We start from the raw sequence: 17937 nt of genomic DNA, 5'->3' as shown, positions 1-17937 counted from the left end.
AAAACTTGATTTTTGTTTTAAAAACGTGTTTAAATTCTCAGAACTTGAAAAAATAAAGTAATTTTTTACATTATTTTTTGTTTTATTGGCTAACTTTTTAATCAGTTTTGCGTAATAATTAAGTTATTGCTGAATAAACGCATAGAAAAGATAACTTTTTTGGTCATTTTTGACCAAATTTAGTGGTTTATTTGTTCTAGTTTAATAAAAACAGAGAAAACAAACTTAATTTTTGTTCTAAAAATGTGTTTAAATTCTCCGTACTTGTAAAAATAATGTCATTTTTGACATAATTTTGTGATTTATTGTGTGAAATTTGTATCCGGCTCGGAGCACTAAATGTTAGAGTAAAAGCAAGTTTTTTTAATTTAAAAATAATTGAATAATTTAAATTTGAATCTTCAGAATTTGCCATTTTAAACATAATTCTGTAATTTATTGGCTTACTTTAAAAAAAAATGCACAATAACAAAATTTTTGTTGAATAAACGCTTCTAAAAAATAGATTTTTGGTCATTTTTAACCAAAATTGGTGTATTTTTGTTCTAGCTTAACAAAAACAAAGAAAAAAACTTGTTTTTTTTAAAAAAACGTGTTTACATTCTCAAAACTTGAAAAAATAAAGTGTTTTTTCACATTATTTTTTGTTTAATTGGCTTACTTTTTAATCAGTTTTGCGTAATAATTAAGTTATTGCTGAATAAACGCATCGAAAAGATAAATTTTTGGTCATTTTTGACCAAATTTGGTGATTTATTTGTTCTAGTTTAATGAAAACAGAGTAAAAACTTGATTTTCTAGTTCTAAAGACGTGTTTAAATTTTCAAAACTTGCAAAAATAATGTTATTTTTAACATAATTTTCTGATTTATTGTGTGAAATTTGTATCCGGCACGTAGGACTATATGTTATAGCAAAAGCTAGTTTTTTTAATTTAAAAAAAATTAAATAATTTAAATTTAAATCTTAAGAACTTGCAAAAATAATGTGATTTTAGACATAATTCTGTAATTTATTGGCTTACTTTTTTTAAAAAAATTGCGCAGTAATTAAGTTTTTACTGAATAAACGCTTTGAAAACATAGATTTTTGGTAATTTTAGACCAAACTTGGTGTATTTTCGTTCTAGTTTAATAAAAACAGAGAAAAAAAAACTTGATTTTTGTTCTAAAAATGTGTTTAAATTCTCAGAACTTGAAAAAATAAAGTAATTTTTTTACGTTATTTTTTAATTTATTGGCTTACTTTTAAATCAGTTTTGCGCAATAAATAAATTATTGCTGAATAAATGCATCGACAAGATAAATTTTTGGTCATTTTTGACCAAATTTGGTGATTTATTTGTTCTAGTTTAATAAAAACAGAGAAAAAAACTTGATTTTTGTTCTAAAAACCTGTTTAAATTCTTAGAACTTGCAAAAATAATGTCATTTTTAACATAATTTTGTGATTTATTGTGTAAAATTTGTATCCGGCTCGGAGGACTATATGATAAAGCAAACGCTAGTTTTTTAATTTAAAAAATTAAATAATTTCAAATAGGATCTTCAAAACTTGCCATTTTGGACATAAATGTGTAATTTATGGGTTAACATTAAAAAAAAATTGCGTAATCATTGTGTTTTTGCTAAATAAACGCTTAGAAAAGGTAAATTTTAGGACAATTTCGATCAAATTTGGTGATTTTTTTGTTCTAGTTTAATAAAAATAAGATAAAAATTTAATTTTTGGTTTAAAAAGGTGTTTAAATCCTCAGAACTTGCAAAAACATTGTCATTTGTGATATAATTTTGTTTACTTTTTAAGAAATTTTGACAATCATTAAATTTTTGCTAAATAAACGCTTAGAAAAGGCAAATTTTTGGTCATTTTCGACCAAATTTGATGATTTTCTCCTTTAGTTTAATAAAAATAGAAAAAAACTTAATAAAATTAAAAAACATTTGAATTTGGTAACTTCCCCGACGGTATTACAGGTTTCTTCTAAAACAGCAAACTATTTGATGTCATAAAAATTTGCAAAAACCGTCCTGTCGTAATCACCAACTAATTAAACACTCGTATTTATCGAAACGTTTATTTGTGTTAAAAAATATTACAAAAAAAATTTAATAATTAAAGCGTCCTCTCTCGTCCAGTAGCCAAACGTAGCCACCCATTATTGGATCTACCACCACTCCACCTTCAGTTGTTTTGTCGCCCCAATCGCCGAAACGCAAATGGAGTCAGTTGTGGTGGGAGTGCAAGAGGTCTCATCCTAACCTCCAATGTTTTCGTCGAGTTGTTGGTCAGGTGTTGCGTCCGCACGTTTTCGGTAGTGTTCAGTGCGCGTTACGTGACAATGTTATCGCAATAATACGAGAAAAAAACAAGTGTCAGGCCAGGTCAGGATGAACCCCAGGCCCCAGCTGCAGCCCTTCCTCAACAACTCGCTGGCCATCCGCCAGGAGATCCAGAGGTTCGAGAGTGTGCACCCTTCCATCTATGCCATCTACGACCTGATTGATTTAATTCCCGACGGTCTGGTGGCCCAACAAATCCGAGATCACGTCGTTTGCATTGAAGGTGAGTGCAGGTAGAGGTGGAGGCTTTGTTGGACGCTACAGGTATTTGGACCAAATGCGCCAATAACGGTAAAAAATGCCCACAGCGGACACCAAAACCAAGACGTTTTGGTGGTTTTTGTGGCCTTTGATTGGCCATCATGCCAAAAAAACAAAGGGGGCGTTTTTTCACAACCTACTGTTTATTTACTTGGTGGCTTTGTTTTCGAAATGTCATTTTTGAGTTGTTATAACAACATTGTTTACACTTTTTTTACGATGTGTTTGTGTGTAAATCACGTCAGCTTGGCTTGATGCGGTGGCAATTGTTTTCTGGGAAAACGTCATAATTTGGGTTTGTGTGTTACTATGTTTAGATTTGTAAAAATTTACATTTTTGGTGGTTTATAAGGGTCAAGGTCACAGAAAGTGTGTTTTTTTTTTGGTTTATGGAAAGTTGGCTATGATAAGTGTTTTACTGTATACATAATGTTGTAGTTTTTTCTGAAATCGTCTGAAATGACACTTTTCAGGACTTACTTATTTTGAAATCGTCCGTAAAGTGGCCGAATTAGGCCGTCAGGTGTGCAAGGGTGTAATGTTGGTTGCATGTTATTTCAAAATTTTATAAGAAGTTTTGATTTTTTTGTTCAAGGTTAATAAAAACAAGAAAAAACTTGATTTTTTGGCCTAAAAACGTGTTTGAAGGCAAAAATTATGTTTTTATTGACATAATTCTGTGATTTATTGGCTTACTTTTTCAGAAAATTTGCTCAATAATTGAGTTTTTGGTGAATAAACGCTTGGAAAAGAAAAATTTTTGGTCAATTTTAACCAAATTTGGTGATTTTTTTTGTTCTATTTAAATAAAAACAGGAAAAAAACTTAATTTTTGGTCTAAAAACGTATTTAAATCGTCAGAACTTGCAAAAATAATATCATTTTTGACATAATTCTGTAATTTATTGGCTTACGTTTTAAGAAAATTTGCATAATAATTGAGTTTTTGCTGAATAAACGCTTAGAGAAAGTAAATTTTTGGTCATTTTTGACCAAATTTGGTGATTTTCTTGTTCTGATTTGTAAAAATTTGCTTTATTTTTGGTGGTTTATAAGTGGAGGGAAGGTCAAGGTCACAGAAAGTGTTTAATTTTTTTTTGGTTTATGGAAAGTTGGCTGTGTTGGTTTAATGAGTGTCTTACTGTATACATAATATTGGTAGTTTTTTTTTATATAGTCTGAAATGACACTGTTTTTGACTTACTTATTTTGAAATCGTCCGTAAAGTGGCCGAATTAGGCCGCCAAGTGTGTAAGGGTGTAATATTGGTTGCATATTATTTCAAACTTTTGTAAGAAATTATGATTTAAAAAAAATTAGATACTGTACTTCAGTTTTTTTTTCACTCGGTTCTCGTCTCGGGAATAAAAATTGTTTAACCGAAAAAGGAGGGAAATGGAAAATTAACTATTAACAAGTTGAGAAAAAAAGCAACAAAAATAAAAAATATAGGAAAAAGAAAAAATAATAACCGAAAAAAAAAATAGAAGGAATAAAAAAACAAATGCATGCGTTCTTGGAAAAACCTTGAAAAAAAATGTAAATAAAATAGCTCTATTTTTATTTAAAAAAGGACAAGGAAAAGAGGACACAGAAATACAATTTACAAAAAATATATAAAAATGAAGTGGTCACGAAAAAATTGAAAGCAGAAAAAAAAGAGGGAAAAAAATTGAGAAAAAAAAGTAACAAAAAAACTAGATAAAATAAAAATACAAAAATAGTGGAAAAAGAAAAAATAATTACCGAAAAAAAAAACGAAAAGGTAAATTGAAAAAAAACAATGTTATCTTAAAAATAGTTGTGTTATTTCTTGTTTTAAAATTTTTTCTAGTCAGTGAATAAGGTTCAAAAAAACAAACAAATAAACAAAAGTAGATGGGGTAACGAAATTTTTCCATCTGTGAATAAAATTCTGTGTAAATCTGGTAGAAAAAAAGAAGATAAAACTTTTAGATTATTATAAAAATACAGACAGAAGGAAATAAAAAAACAAATGTATGCGTTCTTGGAAAAAACTAGAAAAAAATGTAAATAAAATAACTATTTTTATTTAAAAAAGGACAAGGAAAAGAGCACAGGATTACAATTTACAATAAATGACAAAAAAACATAGTTTGGAAAAAGATATAAATCCTAGTAGGTAATAAAAAAATTTGAATTACTTAGTAAAAATTATTTGAAATACTTACCTGAGACATATAAACAAAAAGAAAAAGGGATATTTTGAATGAAATAAGTGGAAATTAAGAGAACAAAAAATAACAAAAAAAAGAAATTGTATGTAAATAGGTTACTATTTTTAGAATAAAAAAATTAATAGGTACATAAAATTACTCGAAATAAGTGGAGATTAAAAAGTTATTTAAAATATTTAAAAGTGACAAGTTTGGAGGTACAAGAACTCGAATTAAAAAAAAAACAAAAAGAATAAAGAAGAAAATTAGAATTTACAAAAAATGTCATTTCTGGTTGAATTTTCTCACTGCGAAAAATTGTGTAAATTTTGTTTTTAAAAACAAAAGGCAAACAAAATTGCTTAATTTAAAATTTAGTTTTATTCAACTTTTTTGAAAATGTAACTTAAGCTGAGATCTTTCTTTTGACGATTTAAAATTCCGAAAAATTTGGATTTTGTTCAACTTTTTTCGCAAGTTTTAAGCAAAAAAATAATAAAAAAGTGAGAATATATCTCGAAAAGAGTTTTTTTTTCAATTCTTTTTCTTCCTGATTATGGAAGCCTCAATTGGCCCCCTTTAGCCCATTCACCTGAACATCATTAGACATCGTATAATCACCCCCTTTCACTTTGATTGACTCGGAAGCGTGAGGAAGTCACCCGGTGTTCTAACACCGTTTCGATCGTCTGTGGTGGATTTACAACCCTTTAATTCACGTGAAAGGGGTTGACGCCCTTGAGCATCGATCTTGACTAATTTCAAAAATAAAAATTTTACTACAAGTCGTAAAAACAACACGTGATGTAAACAGCAGGGAGGAAGAACCATAATCCAATTTTTTTCTTGAAGATAAATAATAATCGCTGACCCGTTGCGCTTTGATATAGATCGGTTGTGACGTGTGGGTGAAGTTTTTGAATAATTTATGTGGGAAGGCGATTAAGTGGGTGGTCGTTTTCCGTTTCTATATAAAGCAACTAAATAGCGATTTTTTTCCAAGTCTCGTCGAATTATTGTTTATTTGAGTTGAAACAAACATATACAACGACACGTTTGTTTTACTACCAACACAAGCAAACAATAAACTTTGCGTTTTATTGATCGTTTAAACTCGTGTGAGTGAATCAAAGGATTGAATCTCAACATTGTTGTGACCCAAATAATTAGAAAAATATTTGCATGAATAATAATACAGTTACGAGGAACAAATCACTCGAGACAGCACAATTAAGACTTTTTACGTGCTTTCTGCAACGTTAATTATCTAGGAAATCGCCTCAAAACAGTTACAGACGATTCAATTCGATTTTTGCCATCCTGTTGTAAGTTCAAGGTTGGCAGCATTTGTGAATGGAGTGACAATTTAATCATCTTTTGACGTCGTTCCAGTGAAAAATTTCTTTTTAAAACTGTTAGAGAAGTCGTAAATTTTGATGATTCGATCAAGCCCTCTTCCAACACCTGTTAAATGGAAATCGCAAACATATTATATATAATAAATCGCTCCCTTGAGATCGATAACTAGAGAAACTGTTTACTTTAGTCGAGACAATATATCGGATTTTTTTCCCTCTTAAATTAATTAACGAAACAAAACAAACATTTCATAATTTTGCACAGGAAATGAAACCGTAATGGCTACTTGTGGGAAAGTAGTAAATGGAATTTTTATAGCAAATAGTGCAAACTTTTACTTTCAGCGATATTTTCCGCATTAGACAGGTGCTTGCAATACTGCTGATTTCTAGAGTATTAATAAAGGTTTTTTTTTCGTAAATATGTATCAGAAGCAACTTTAATGGGAAGTCAAAGTGCACGTTTTAAAATTATTTTGCCCTATACAGAGTGTTTCAATTTTACAGTGCAGCCTTTAACATAGTTTTTTTAAATGGCACCCCCGGTATATTTGTACATGTTTAAATATCCACGTTTTGGGCTTTATAAATCACTTTAGTTTTTTCAATTTGCTTTAACCATTCAGAAGTTATTTAATTTTTTCTACAATTTAGTGCGTCTGCAGGCACCTTATTAAAAAAATCGCAGTGGCCGTGGTTTTTGGGATATCAAGTTGGGACTTTGTCCGTATGTAAACAAATGTCTGAGGTATCTTTTGGTGACAAAACCATACATTTGTATTGTAGCATCACCTTGCTGTGATACATTCATTTTGGTAAATTTTGAAGGACCATAACTTGATTTTTTTAAATAGCACTACCTGTATTTTATTACTAATTATTATTCAGCGTCTCATTTTACATCTTTTTTACCTCTTTAGATTTTTTTCAAAAGTTGATAGTTAAGGAAATAATTTGGTTTTTCTGAAAAATGCACACAAAATTTCTTGGATACTAATGTAGCGTGCTATGAAAAACAATACATTTTGACGTAATAATGTCAAAATGGCATTTATAGTACGTCACGTTTTGATTTTATTGTGAAAATGAATTTTTCGCGTAAAATGCATCATCTAGACATAAATTTTAATAAAATTTTGACAACAAATTATTAAATAAAAATGACAGAAATTTTCAATGGAGAAATAAAGAAATAAAAAAACTGAGGGATAACAAATCAACAGCGATAACATATTACTTGCAGTTACAAAACTGCTTAAATGACGGCATTCTTAAGCGATAAAGTAATATATTGGTCTATTTTTTTTTTTAAATTCACCACTTCTATTGTGACTTGATCAATTCTACGAAAAGTTTTTTTAATTTTTTCTTGCATATTTTCTCTAGTAGTGCCGTCGTTTTTTTCATTTTTATTTAATGATTTCTTATCAAAATTAAAGTTTATATCTCGATGAGAAGTGTATGCAATTTACATGAAAAATTCATTTTCACAACAAAATCAAAACGTCACGTACAAAAAACGCCAGTCTGATGTTGTTATGTCAGAATGTATTGTTTTACATGGCACACTGCGTTGGTAACCAAAGGATTTTATGTGATTTTTCAGAAAAATCGAGTTATCTCCGAAACTATCAACTTTTGGAAAAAAATTAAGAGGTGAAAAAGATGTCAAATGAGATACTGAATAATACTCAGTAATAAAATACAAAAGGTGCTATTTAAAAAAATCAAGCTATAGTTCTTCAAAGTTTACCAAAATGAATGTGTCACAGCATGCTAATGCTACAATATAAATGGACAGTCTTGTCGCCGAAAAATACTCCCGACAGTTGTTTACACACAGACAAAATCCCAACTCAATATCTTGAAAACCATGCACACTGCGATTTTTTAATCAAGTGTCTACAGACCCACAAAATTGTCGAAAAAATTAAATAACTTTTGAACGGTTAAAGCAAATTGCAAAAACTAAACTGATTTATAAAACCTAAAAAGTGCACATTTAAACATGTACAAATATACAGGGGGTGCCATAAAAAAACTATGTTAAAGGCTGCACTGTAAAAATGAAACACCCTGTATAAGGCAAAATAATTTTGAAACGTGCACTTTGACTTCCCATTTGCAGTGCCATTTGATTCATTTCTTTATCTTTGATAGTGTAGCTGCAATCGAGCACGCCCCTATCAATGACTCACCCTGTATAAAAACCATTTCATTGTCACTAAACGTTAACATCTAATGACATAGACAATTTTTTGTTGCCATAAAAGACGAATAAACAAAAGAAAATATAACAAAAAGCTAAAAATTTGAAAATGATGTAAATGAGATAAAAAATCGAATTGACTTTACAATTTATAGAAATGTATTTCGCCTCGCATTTCAGCCAACGCAAGCAACTATTACAATATTCGTGATGCTAGAAATAGTTATCTGACTCTTCAATCATTCCTCACATACCATAATACGAGTGAGGGATGTTATTACGTTGGCATCACTGATCAATACACTCGGATTCAAGCCAAGAGATCAATGTCGATAAAACTCTTCGTCCAAACAGAAAAATTACTCAACCAACAAAATGATGAGTCAATTCGAGTTTTGTATTCGAATCGTGTCGAGTGACGAATCGTTTCGCCAAGTTTGGAAAAATCAAACCGGAAATTGGGCGAACGCTCGTCCGAATGCGCTAACAATTTGGAAACACATGCCTTGTATTTATTTTCACAGTATTGCAGGACAAAAAATATTACAAGTTCCACATGTTCTAACCGTTTAAATAAATAGACACAGTGTCAACAACAGTAGGGTTCTTTTTATAGTGTTGTTAACGACTTGCCAAAAACAAATATGTAGGTAGGAACAGTGGAACGTGATTATAAATGAAATAAAAATTAAACTTTCGCTGCTATTAGTGAACGAGACGAGCTAAATGTTAGTGGAAAGGTGCAGCGATTTGCATCCAAACACCTGACACACATTCGATCAGATCACCCTGTATTAGATTCCAGGACACGTTTCGAGCCTCAATACAGATTCCGATGTTATCGACTAAAAAGCGATAAAGACCCGCATATAAGGGTCACGTTTCACATCATTTTTCGTTATTAAACTCGAAAAAATTTTTTTTAAACAACTAACAATGAACACACCTCTAGGAATAAAACGCATTGTATCTAATTGATCTATTGTTGTGTCACCGTCAATCTCTCAAGTTACAAGACATCAATTAAGCATTCTAGATCTCACACGATCCTCTACTCCAATGAAGATTTTTCACTTACATAACAACAAATTGAAACAATTCGGAAATAAAATTAACTAGACGCCCTCTGGTGATGACTTTTGAACTATGTCGAAAACAGTAAAGAAATTTTCGTAATGCCACATTTAACTGACATTTAATGAATTGTTCAACAATTTTGCGTGTATAGTGTTAATTACTTACAATAGAAAGAATTACTTTAAAAGTACGTGGTGGTAAATACTAGCGTTGACTTTGGTTCTGTAGTTTTTCGTGGTATAAAATGTTTATTGTTGGAACTTGAAAGTGGATAAAAAGTGAAAAATATTTAAATTTTGATTACAAAGTGTTATCAAACAGTTGTCTAATTAAAGATTATAAGTAATGGATCACAGCGAACACAAAGTTTGTCTCAAGAAACCAATAAATTTGTGAAGTGTTACGAATTTTAGGTTAGAATTTTCCACTGAAAAAATCATGAAATGCTGCGGTAAATCTACAAAACTACAATAAAGATTAACAACTGCTAATACACTTAAACGTAAATTATGCCAAAAGGTAGGCTTTTCAATGTCTTTATAATAATTTTCCAATAAAGAAAGTGAACCAAACAGTCATTCTTTATTCGTGTTTTCCTCGTCATCTCTCATTTGTCAACATAAGTTTCTTGCATCAAAGATGCAATAATCATTCCGCATAGGCAATGTAATAATTGTGAAGCCCCAAAATTCGTACAACGCTCAAAATATCCGAATAAACATTTTCCCGCCATTTATGGTTACTGTTTTCGACCTAGCTCAGTGGCGCCCCCAACGGTAATTTTACTTCCGAATAGCGAATATTTCACGCTGTATTTGTAAGTTTTTTTAAATAAAATCAGTCGGAGTGAAGACATTTTACAGCAATATGGCGCCTTTGTGGCTGGGGTGCCATCTAGCGGCCGGTAGCGCGACTGAAACAATGTCATTATGCAACTATTTGTGATGAGAACATTCCACTGATTCACAATGCAAGGACTAAGCATCGTGACCTTAACTTTCCTTTTTGTTTTGTTTGAATGAATTAATCAAAGTCGTCGTGGGAAATGGTGCATTTCCGGGTTACTTGATTGATTTTTTCCATAGTTAGGGTTGATTTTAGCCAACTATGTCATCAATCATTTTGACAGTTATTATACTTAGTACACGACTTAATTTCTATGGCACGCTTTTGTGATACTTTGTATAATGGAAGAGGGAACAAAAGAGATAAAGGGATTAAGAAATGGGAGAAAAAGACGTGTGCAAGTGTTTACTTCCGGACAGTATTTTTGTTTAATTCTTTGATTAAAACCCAAAAATGGGCGGAAGTGACGTCACGCTAAAATGTATAAATATAAGTTGGATGGCGAGACTTGAAAACCGCAACAGAAGCTATCTTGTTGCATGTGCGTTTATAAATAAACGAATAGATTATTGGGAGAAAAATTGAAATAAGGGTTTGGAAGTTTCCATTTTACGCGCTTTGCTCGAATGGAATGTCAAGTATCGATGTCGACGTAATTAAGACGTGGTGAGAATAAGTAGATGACGGAAACGTGGAGTAATTCGCTGTGAATTAAGCGACTTGGTGCGGTAATGTCATGGCTGAATAAAAGGAGTAATTGGATGTTTGGATAATAGAGAAAAAAGTGGTTAACGATGTGTTAAATACAAAATTTTTTGCGTCTTAATTTTTGTAAAACCTTTAATTAAACATACGAGTCCTGATATTTGTAATTTTTGGCACTTTTTTGAGTTTTTGTTTCATATCATGCTATAAATCTGAGAAAATGGCATTTTAGAAATTTTCATTTGATAAGTAAAACAGGAGATTTCGTTTTTGTTTTTGGTAGAATGGACCTTCAAGTACCAATTTTTGCGCTAATATTCCTTTTTGTTTTTGACTTTGTTTTTAACTGGAGTAAGAATAATTAAAAAATTGTATTATTTCCTTGGTGAAAAAATGGTAACTTTAGGGTAAAATACCGGAAGGAGAAAATTTGTTTGTTTAAAACGACATTTTTTACAAAAAAAAATTATTTACTTAGTCAGTGGCATGAAAAGTTACCCAACAATGGTAACTTTGGAAAAAAAATTGTTAGCAGGAAGACTGTGTTTGGACATCAAGACTTTCAAAACGAAAAAAGACGGAAAATACTTTAAAAAATTAACAAAAATTTTCACAAAAATGGCACTTCGAAAATATTATTTTGTTTCATATTATGTTATAAATATGAAAAAATGGCATTTTAGAAATTCTCAACTGATAAGTAGGTCAGGAGATTTAATTTTTGTGAAGTTGAAAATAAGACAAAAATGGTAAAATGGGCCTCAAAGTGCCATTTTTGCGCTAATATTTTTATATTTTTGCTTTTTTTTTCTTAAACTGAAGTAAGAATTATTCAAAAATTGTATTATTTTTTTGGTCAAAAACGTCAAAAGTTACCCAAAAATGGTAACTTTAGGAAAAGAAAGTGTACTTTAAACTGGAATGATTACAAACAGGAATCAGAAGGACTATGTTTGGTCATTAAGGCTTGAAAACGAAAACAGACGGAAAATGCTTTGAAAACTGAACAAAAAATTAAAAAAAATGGCACTTCGAAAATATTATTTTGTTTCATATTATGTTATAAATATGAAAAAATGGCATTTTAGAAATTCTCAACTGATAAGTAGGTCAGGAGATTTAATTTTTGTGAAGGTAAAATAAGACAAAAATGGTAAAATGGGCCTCAAAGTGCCATTTTTGCGCTAATATTTTTATACTTTTGTTTTTTTTTTCTTAAACTGAAGTAAGAATAATTCAAAAATTGTATTATTTCCTTGGTGAAAAAATGGTAACTTTAGGGTAAAATACAGGAAGGAGAAAATTTGTTTGTTTAAAACGACATTTTTTACAAAAAAAATGTATTTACTTAGTCAATGGCATGAAAAGTTACCCAATAATGGTAACTTTGAAAAAAAAATTGTAAGCAGGAAGACTATGGTTGGACATCAAGACTTTCAAAACGAAAAAAGACGGAAAATACTTTAAAAAATTAACAAAAATTTTCACAAAAATGGCACTTCGAAAATATTATTTTGTTTCATATTATGTTTTAAGTATGAAAAAATGACATTTTAGAAATTCTCAACTGATAAGTAAATCAGGAGATTTAATTTTTGTGAAGTTTAAAATAAGACAAAAATGGTAAAATGGGCCTCAAAGTGACATTTTTGCGCTAATATTTTTATATTTTTGCTTTTTTTTTCTTAAACTGAAGTAAGAATAATTAAAAAATTGTATTATTTTCTTGGTCAAAAACGTCAAAAGTTACCCAAAAATGGTAACTTTAGGAAAAGAAAGTGTACTTTAAACTGGAATGATTACAAACAGGAATCAGAAGGACTATGTTCGGTCATTAAGGCTTGAAAACGAAAACAGACGGAAAATGCTTTGAAAACTGAACAAAAAATTTAAAAAAAATGGCACTTTGAAAATATTATTTTGTTTCATATTATGTTATAAATATGAAAAAATGGCATTTTAGAAATTCTCAACTGATAAGTAAATCAGGAGATTTAATTTTTGTGAAGTTTAAAATAAGACAAAAATGGTAAAATGGGCCTCAAAGTGACATTTTTGCGCTAATATTTTTATATTTTTGCTTTTTTTTCTTAAACTGAAGTAAGAATAATTAAAAAATTGTATTATTTTCTTGGTCAAAAACGTCAAAAGTTACCCAAAAATGGTAACTTTAGGAAAAGAAAGTGTACTTTAAACTGGAATGATTACAAACAGGAATCAGAAGGACTATGTTCGGTCATTAAGGCTTGAAAACGAAAACAGACGGAAAATGCTTTGAAAACTGAACAAAAAATTTAAAATAAAATGGCACTTCGAAAATATTATTTTGTTTCATATATTGTTTAAGTATGAGAAAATGGCATTTTAGAAATTCTCAGTTGAAAAGTAGGACAGGAGATGTAGTTTTTGTGAAGTTCAAAATAAGACAAAAATGGTAAAATGGACCTCAGTGCCATTTTTTGCGCTAATTTTTTTGTTTTTTTTTTTAAACTAAAGTAAGAATAATTTAAAAATTGTATTATTTTCTTGATCAAAAACGTCTAAAGTTACCCAACAAAGGTGACTTTGGGAAAAAAAATTGTATTTTAAACTGTAAAGATTACAAACAGGAAGCATTGAGACTTCAAAACGAAAAAAGTCGGAAAATGCTTTAAAAACAACAAAAATGGCACTGCAAAAATATTTTTTAATTTTAAGCTGCAAAAATTAACAAACAGGACTACGCATTTTTATATTTTTAATAAAAATTGAACATTGTATGGTACGTAAGTTACCCAAAAATGGCACCGATTGATAAAAAAATTATCTTAATGTCAAAATATAACCAATAATGGCTACTTTAGCAAAAAAAGTTTCTTGTCTAAACCGGATATAAAACACACTTAAAGAAATAACAAAAAAAAAGGAAAATGTTATTCAAAAACGGTCCCAAAATTTTCCCAGCCCTTCTTCAGAAAGAAAAAACGTAGATACAAATATTCTTTATTTTAAACTGTGAAATAAGTATAGGACAATTTGTATTTTTTTAAATTAAAACTCGTGGGCAAAGTTACCCAAAAAAGGTAACTAAGAAAAAAAAAAGAAAAAGGGCTGTGTTTCTTGATTAGACCTCCAAATAATGAAAAATCCATGGTATTTAAATTGAGAAACTGAATTTGCTACATTTAGAAATAGATCAAGCAATCAGCAAATTTCCTACTCTTCACTTTCATAACCAAACAAATGACGCAACTCTAACTAGATTACTCTGCAATAAACCCGAAACCAAGTTAACGAAGTAGAAAACTCTATTGTCATTCAAAACACTAAACATAACTGCCAAGACCTACATCAAACCCTTGATTGCCACTAAACACTTCCTCCTACTGTTTCACCCTCTTTTCAAGGGTTGAAAAACACCCATTGAAACTTGCACATACATAATCCGCGCTCGTGGAATGTTTAAATTTAGACCGAGAATTCCTCCTAAATGTCATCGTGCGGCGGATTTTAGCATTTAGGGGAGAGTGTCACTCGAGTTTATCGAACCCAAAAAAAAGCACAGAAAAATTTCTAGTTTTCTAGTCATAATTTTCGTTTTTTTTTCATCAAATATTTATTTAGTCGTAAGTACAAGTCGATAATTTTTCTCGCCCCTTCTTTTGTCATTCAAAGTAGCTCCGGAATTGAGTTTATTTACGAAATTTGCATGAAAATGGCGTTTCGCTTGGGAAATTGTTAAATTGTTTGTTTGTGATTTATTTCCGTTTTGTGTTCGGTTCAGATCGGGAGATTATCGCACCTTTGACATTCACTTAGATGGGATAATTGAATGGGTGAAAAAACGGCATCATTATTTTTTTTAAATACAGGGTTATTCACACATTGACCCTTGCAATTACAGGGTAATTCTTACGCAGGTATAAAACTATATATTTTAAACGAATGGTGGAAGTAAATGTTGTCGGAAAGAGCACATCAAAATCTATAAGATAGAATAGATTTCATTTGATTTTGAGACACTTTAAAAATTAACCGATTTCTAAGGGGGGGGTGTTAACTTTTTTTTTTTTTTTGATTTTCTCAATTACGGCTAAACTATTCTAAAAAGTGGAACTATTTTGATCCACACCTATGCAAAATGATCCGGGGAATCGATTGGCATCAAGAAAATTGCCAAATTCCCAATAGTTTTTTAGTTATGAATTTTTTAAAATTTTACCAAATTTTGCATTTGTCTCCAATTTGCTCGAAAACTATTAGTCGGAGAACAATAATTTTTTTTGAAAAAAATAGACAATTTAAAGAGCATTCCAACGATGATACACTTCATGGAGTTATCTCTGATAGTTCCGAAGCTATTGCTCGAGAAATGTTCCGGGTACCGAAAATCGACAAAATTTGCGACGAAAATTGAAAAAATCAAACATCAAAAAATCGAACATATGGACTTTTTGTGGACTTTTAACAACTTTTGTGGATTGTTAAGACATGTAGAAGTCCATAAAAATTTACTGGAGTGAGTTAAAAAAAAATTTTTTTTCACCTCTTTGAAGGTAAGTATTACTCAAGAAATTTTAGCAAAAAAATTGAAAATTTTAAATCTCGTGAAAAGTTGGTATAATACAGAAAATGAGCCGCTGAATTCAATGGAACAAACCGCATTGCTCTACGACTTTTAGTTTTCGAGTTATGAATTTTTTTAATGAATAAAATTTTTCACTATGACAAATGGCCACCCTAAATTTAGGCAAAAATTTTTAAATTTTTAATTCTTGTGAAAAATTGATATATTATGTAAAATGAGCCGTAGAATTCAATCGAACAAACCGCATTGCTCTACGACTTTTAGTTTTTTTTTTATGAATTTTTTTAGTGAAAAACTTTGATCGCCTCTGTAGCCGGAACCGTTGCCCGGAGCGGCTCCGGGTTTAGACGAAAAAATAGATAAAAATAAGCGCTATGAGATGGATTTTTGTTCGTTGCTCTAAGTCTTACAGTTTTCGAGAGATAGAATAGATTTCATTCGATTTTGAGACACTTTAAAAATTTACCGATTTTAAGGGGGGATGTTAACTTTTTTTATTTTTTTTTTATTTTCTCATTTACGGCGACATTCACTTACGATGGGATAATTAAATAGGTGAAAAAACGGCATCATTAATTTTTTTTTAAATACAGGGTTATTCACACATTGACCCTTCCAAATACAGGGTAATTCTTACGCAGGTAACGAAACTATATATTTCAAACGAATGGTGGACGTAAGTGTTGTTTTTATTTATTTTGTTTGTCGTTGAACCCAAATAACGGAGTCACGCGTTACGTGTCCTAAAAATAATTTAAAATATTTTATTTATCGCATGAGTGATTACCCGAATCGTGAGCGTAATAATAACCCAACATTTTTACTTCTTTTACTGGATTTTTCGCTCCGTTTCAATATATATTTTTATTATTATTAATATTAATGGAAGGTTTTTCGTTTCGGCCATTTTAATTTCGCTCACGTGCGACAAAATGGAGGGATGATCCTTATGGAAATGCTAGCGAAGCGAAAGAATTCGTAAAAGTGTAACACGAGGTTAAGTGGTGTTTTAAACTTGAAACGGTGAAACCTTTTGACAAAACTTTTCAATTTACTAGTTGCCTGTTGCTACAAATCGGAAATAAATCAATAAAGTGTTAAATTGGAAACACCTCCGAGTGTGATTTGGTTCATCTCCGGAATGCTAATTTAACTAATTCCTGTCGCAACTAAACTGAAATTAATTAATCTGTGCGCTTGATTGAAATGCGTCGTAATAATGGAAATAAATGCGAGAATCTATGGCGCCGTTTGTATTGATCGAGTGTGGGAGGAAAATGTTATAAAATCGTTTGCATAATAATTATAAAATATGTGTTTTTTGTTGTGGAATGTAGGTGGTTTTTTTGTGATGTAAATAGCGAATTTAAATTAGGTTGCCGGTTCTGTAACGGATGGTTTAGGGCTTGGCTAACATCACTCTTCCAGCTATTGTTCAAGAGGGGGCGCGTCGAAGCCAATACAGGATTCTATACCCAACATTGGGTAAAGGAATCTGTAAAATAAGTCAATGCGTATGTAGAGTGCGCTTTAATTTATATATTGAAAATATATTACGTTTTTATAATTATTTTAATTCACATAACAAAGAGTAATTATATAATGTAGTCGAAAGATGCAAAATTGACTTGAAAACGGTGAAAAATACACAAAAATGTTAATGAGAATTTTTTTTGTCAAATATTTCACGTTTTTATAAGTATTTTCATTCATATAACAAGAAAATATGTTTCCTTTTAAAGAGTAATTATATAATGTAGTCGAAAGATGCAAAATTGACTTGAAAACGGTGAAAAATACACAAAAATGTTATTTGAGATTTTTTTTTGTCAAATATTTCATGTTGTTGTAAGTATTTTCATTCATATAACAAGAAAATATGTTTCCTTTTAAAGAGTAATTATATAATGTAGTCGAAAGATGCAAAATTGACTTGAAAACGGTGAAAAATACACAAAAATGCTAGTTGAGAATTTTTTTTGTCAAATATTTCACGTTTTTATAAGTATTTTCATTCACATAACAAGAAAATATGTTTCCTTTTATAGAGTAATTATATAATGTAGTCGAAATATGCCAAAATTGACTTGAAAAATAGGCAAAAATATTAATTGATAATTTTTTTGTCAAAAAAAGGTTTTTTTAAGTTTGAATTTATGTTTTTAGGTATGTACGAGATCACGTTTTAAACTTAAGACGCAAAGAAATGAAAAACTACAAAACATTTGACCATTTAAGAAAAATATATAAATATTTAGAAGAAAAAAAAGCTTAATAAATAATAAGAAATTCATTTTTCTAGGTACATATGTGTTAAAATGTTGAAAAATCAAGTTATTTAGTTTTTTATTATTCTTTTGAAGCTTGTTAGTGATTTTCTCATTTTGCATTTGTT

The 17937-nt window shown here is 30.0% G+C and overlaps 1 protein-coding gene across 1 annotated transcript in view; it reads left to right on the top strand.

Moving 5' to 3' along the window:
- The first annotated feature begins 2207 nt into the window (after window positions 1-2207).
- Window positions 2208-17937, top strand: part of CenG1A (Centaurin gamma 1A) — a 56348-nt gene continuing 40618 nt past the window's right edge. Inside the window, exon 1 of the mRNA XM_064357780.1 lies at window positions 2208-2565. Within this exon, the coding sequence (XP_064213850.1) occupies window positions 2391-2565 (175 nt within the window). The 5' untranslated portion in view covers window positions 2208-2390. The remainder of the gene's footprint in view (window positions 2566-17937) is intronic.

The sequence above is a fragment of the Tribolium castaneum genome, chromosome 7, assembly GCF_031307605.1.
Source record: "Tribolium castaneum strain GA2 chromosome 7, icTriCast1.1, whole genome shotgun sequence".
Classification (NCBI taxonomy): Eukaryota; Metazoa; Arthropoda; class Insecta; order Coleoptera; family Tenebrionidae; genus Tribolium; species Tribolium castaneum.
The sequence above is the reverse complement of the archived record's forward strand: the minus strand, read 5'-3'. Positions and strand labels throughout refer to the sequence as shown.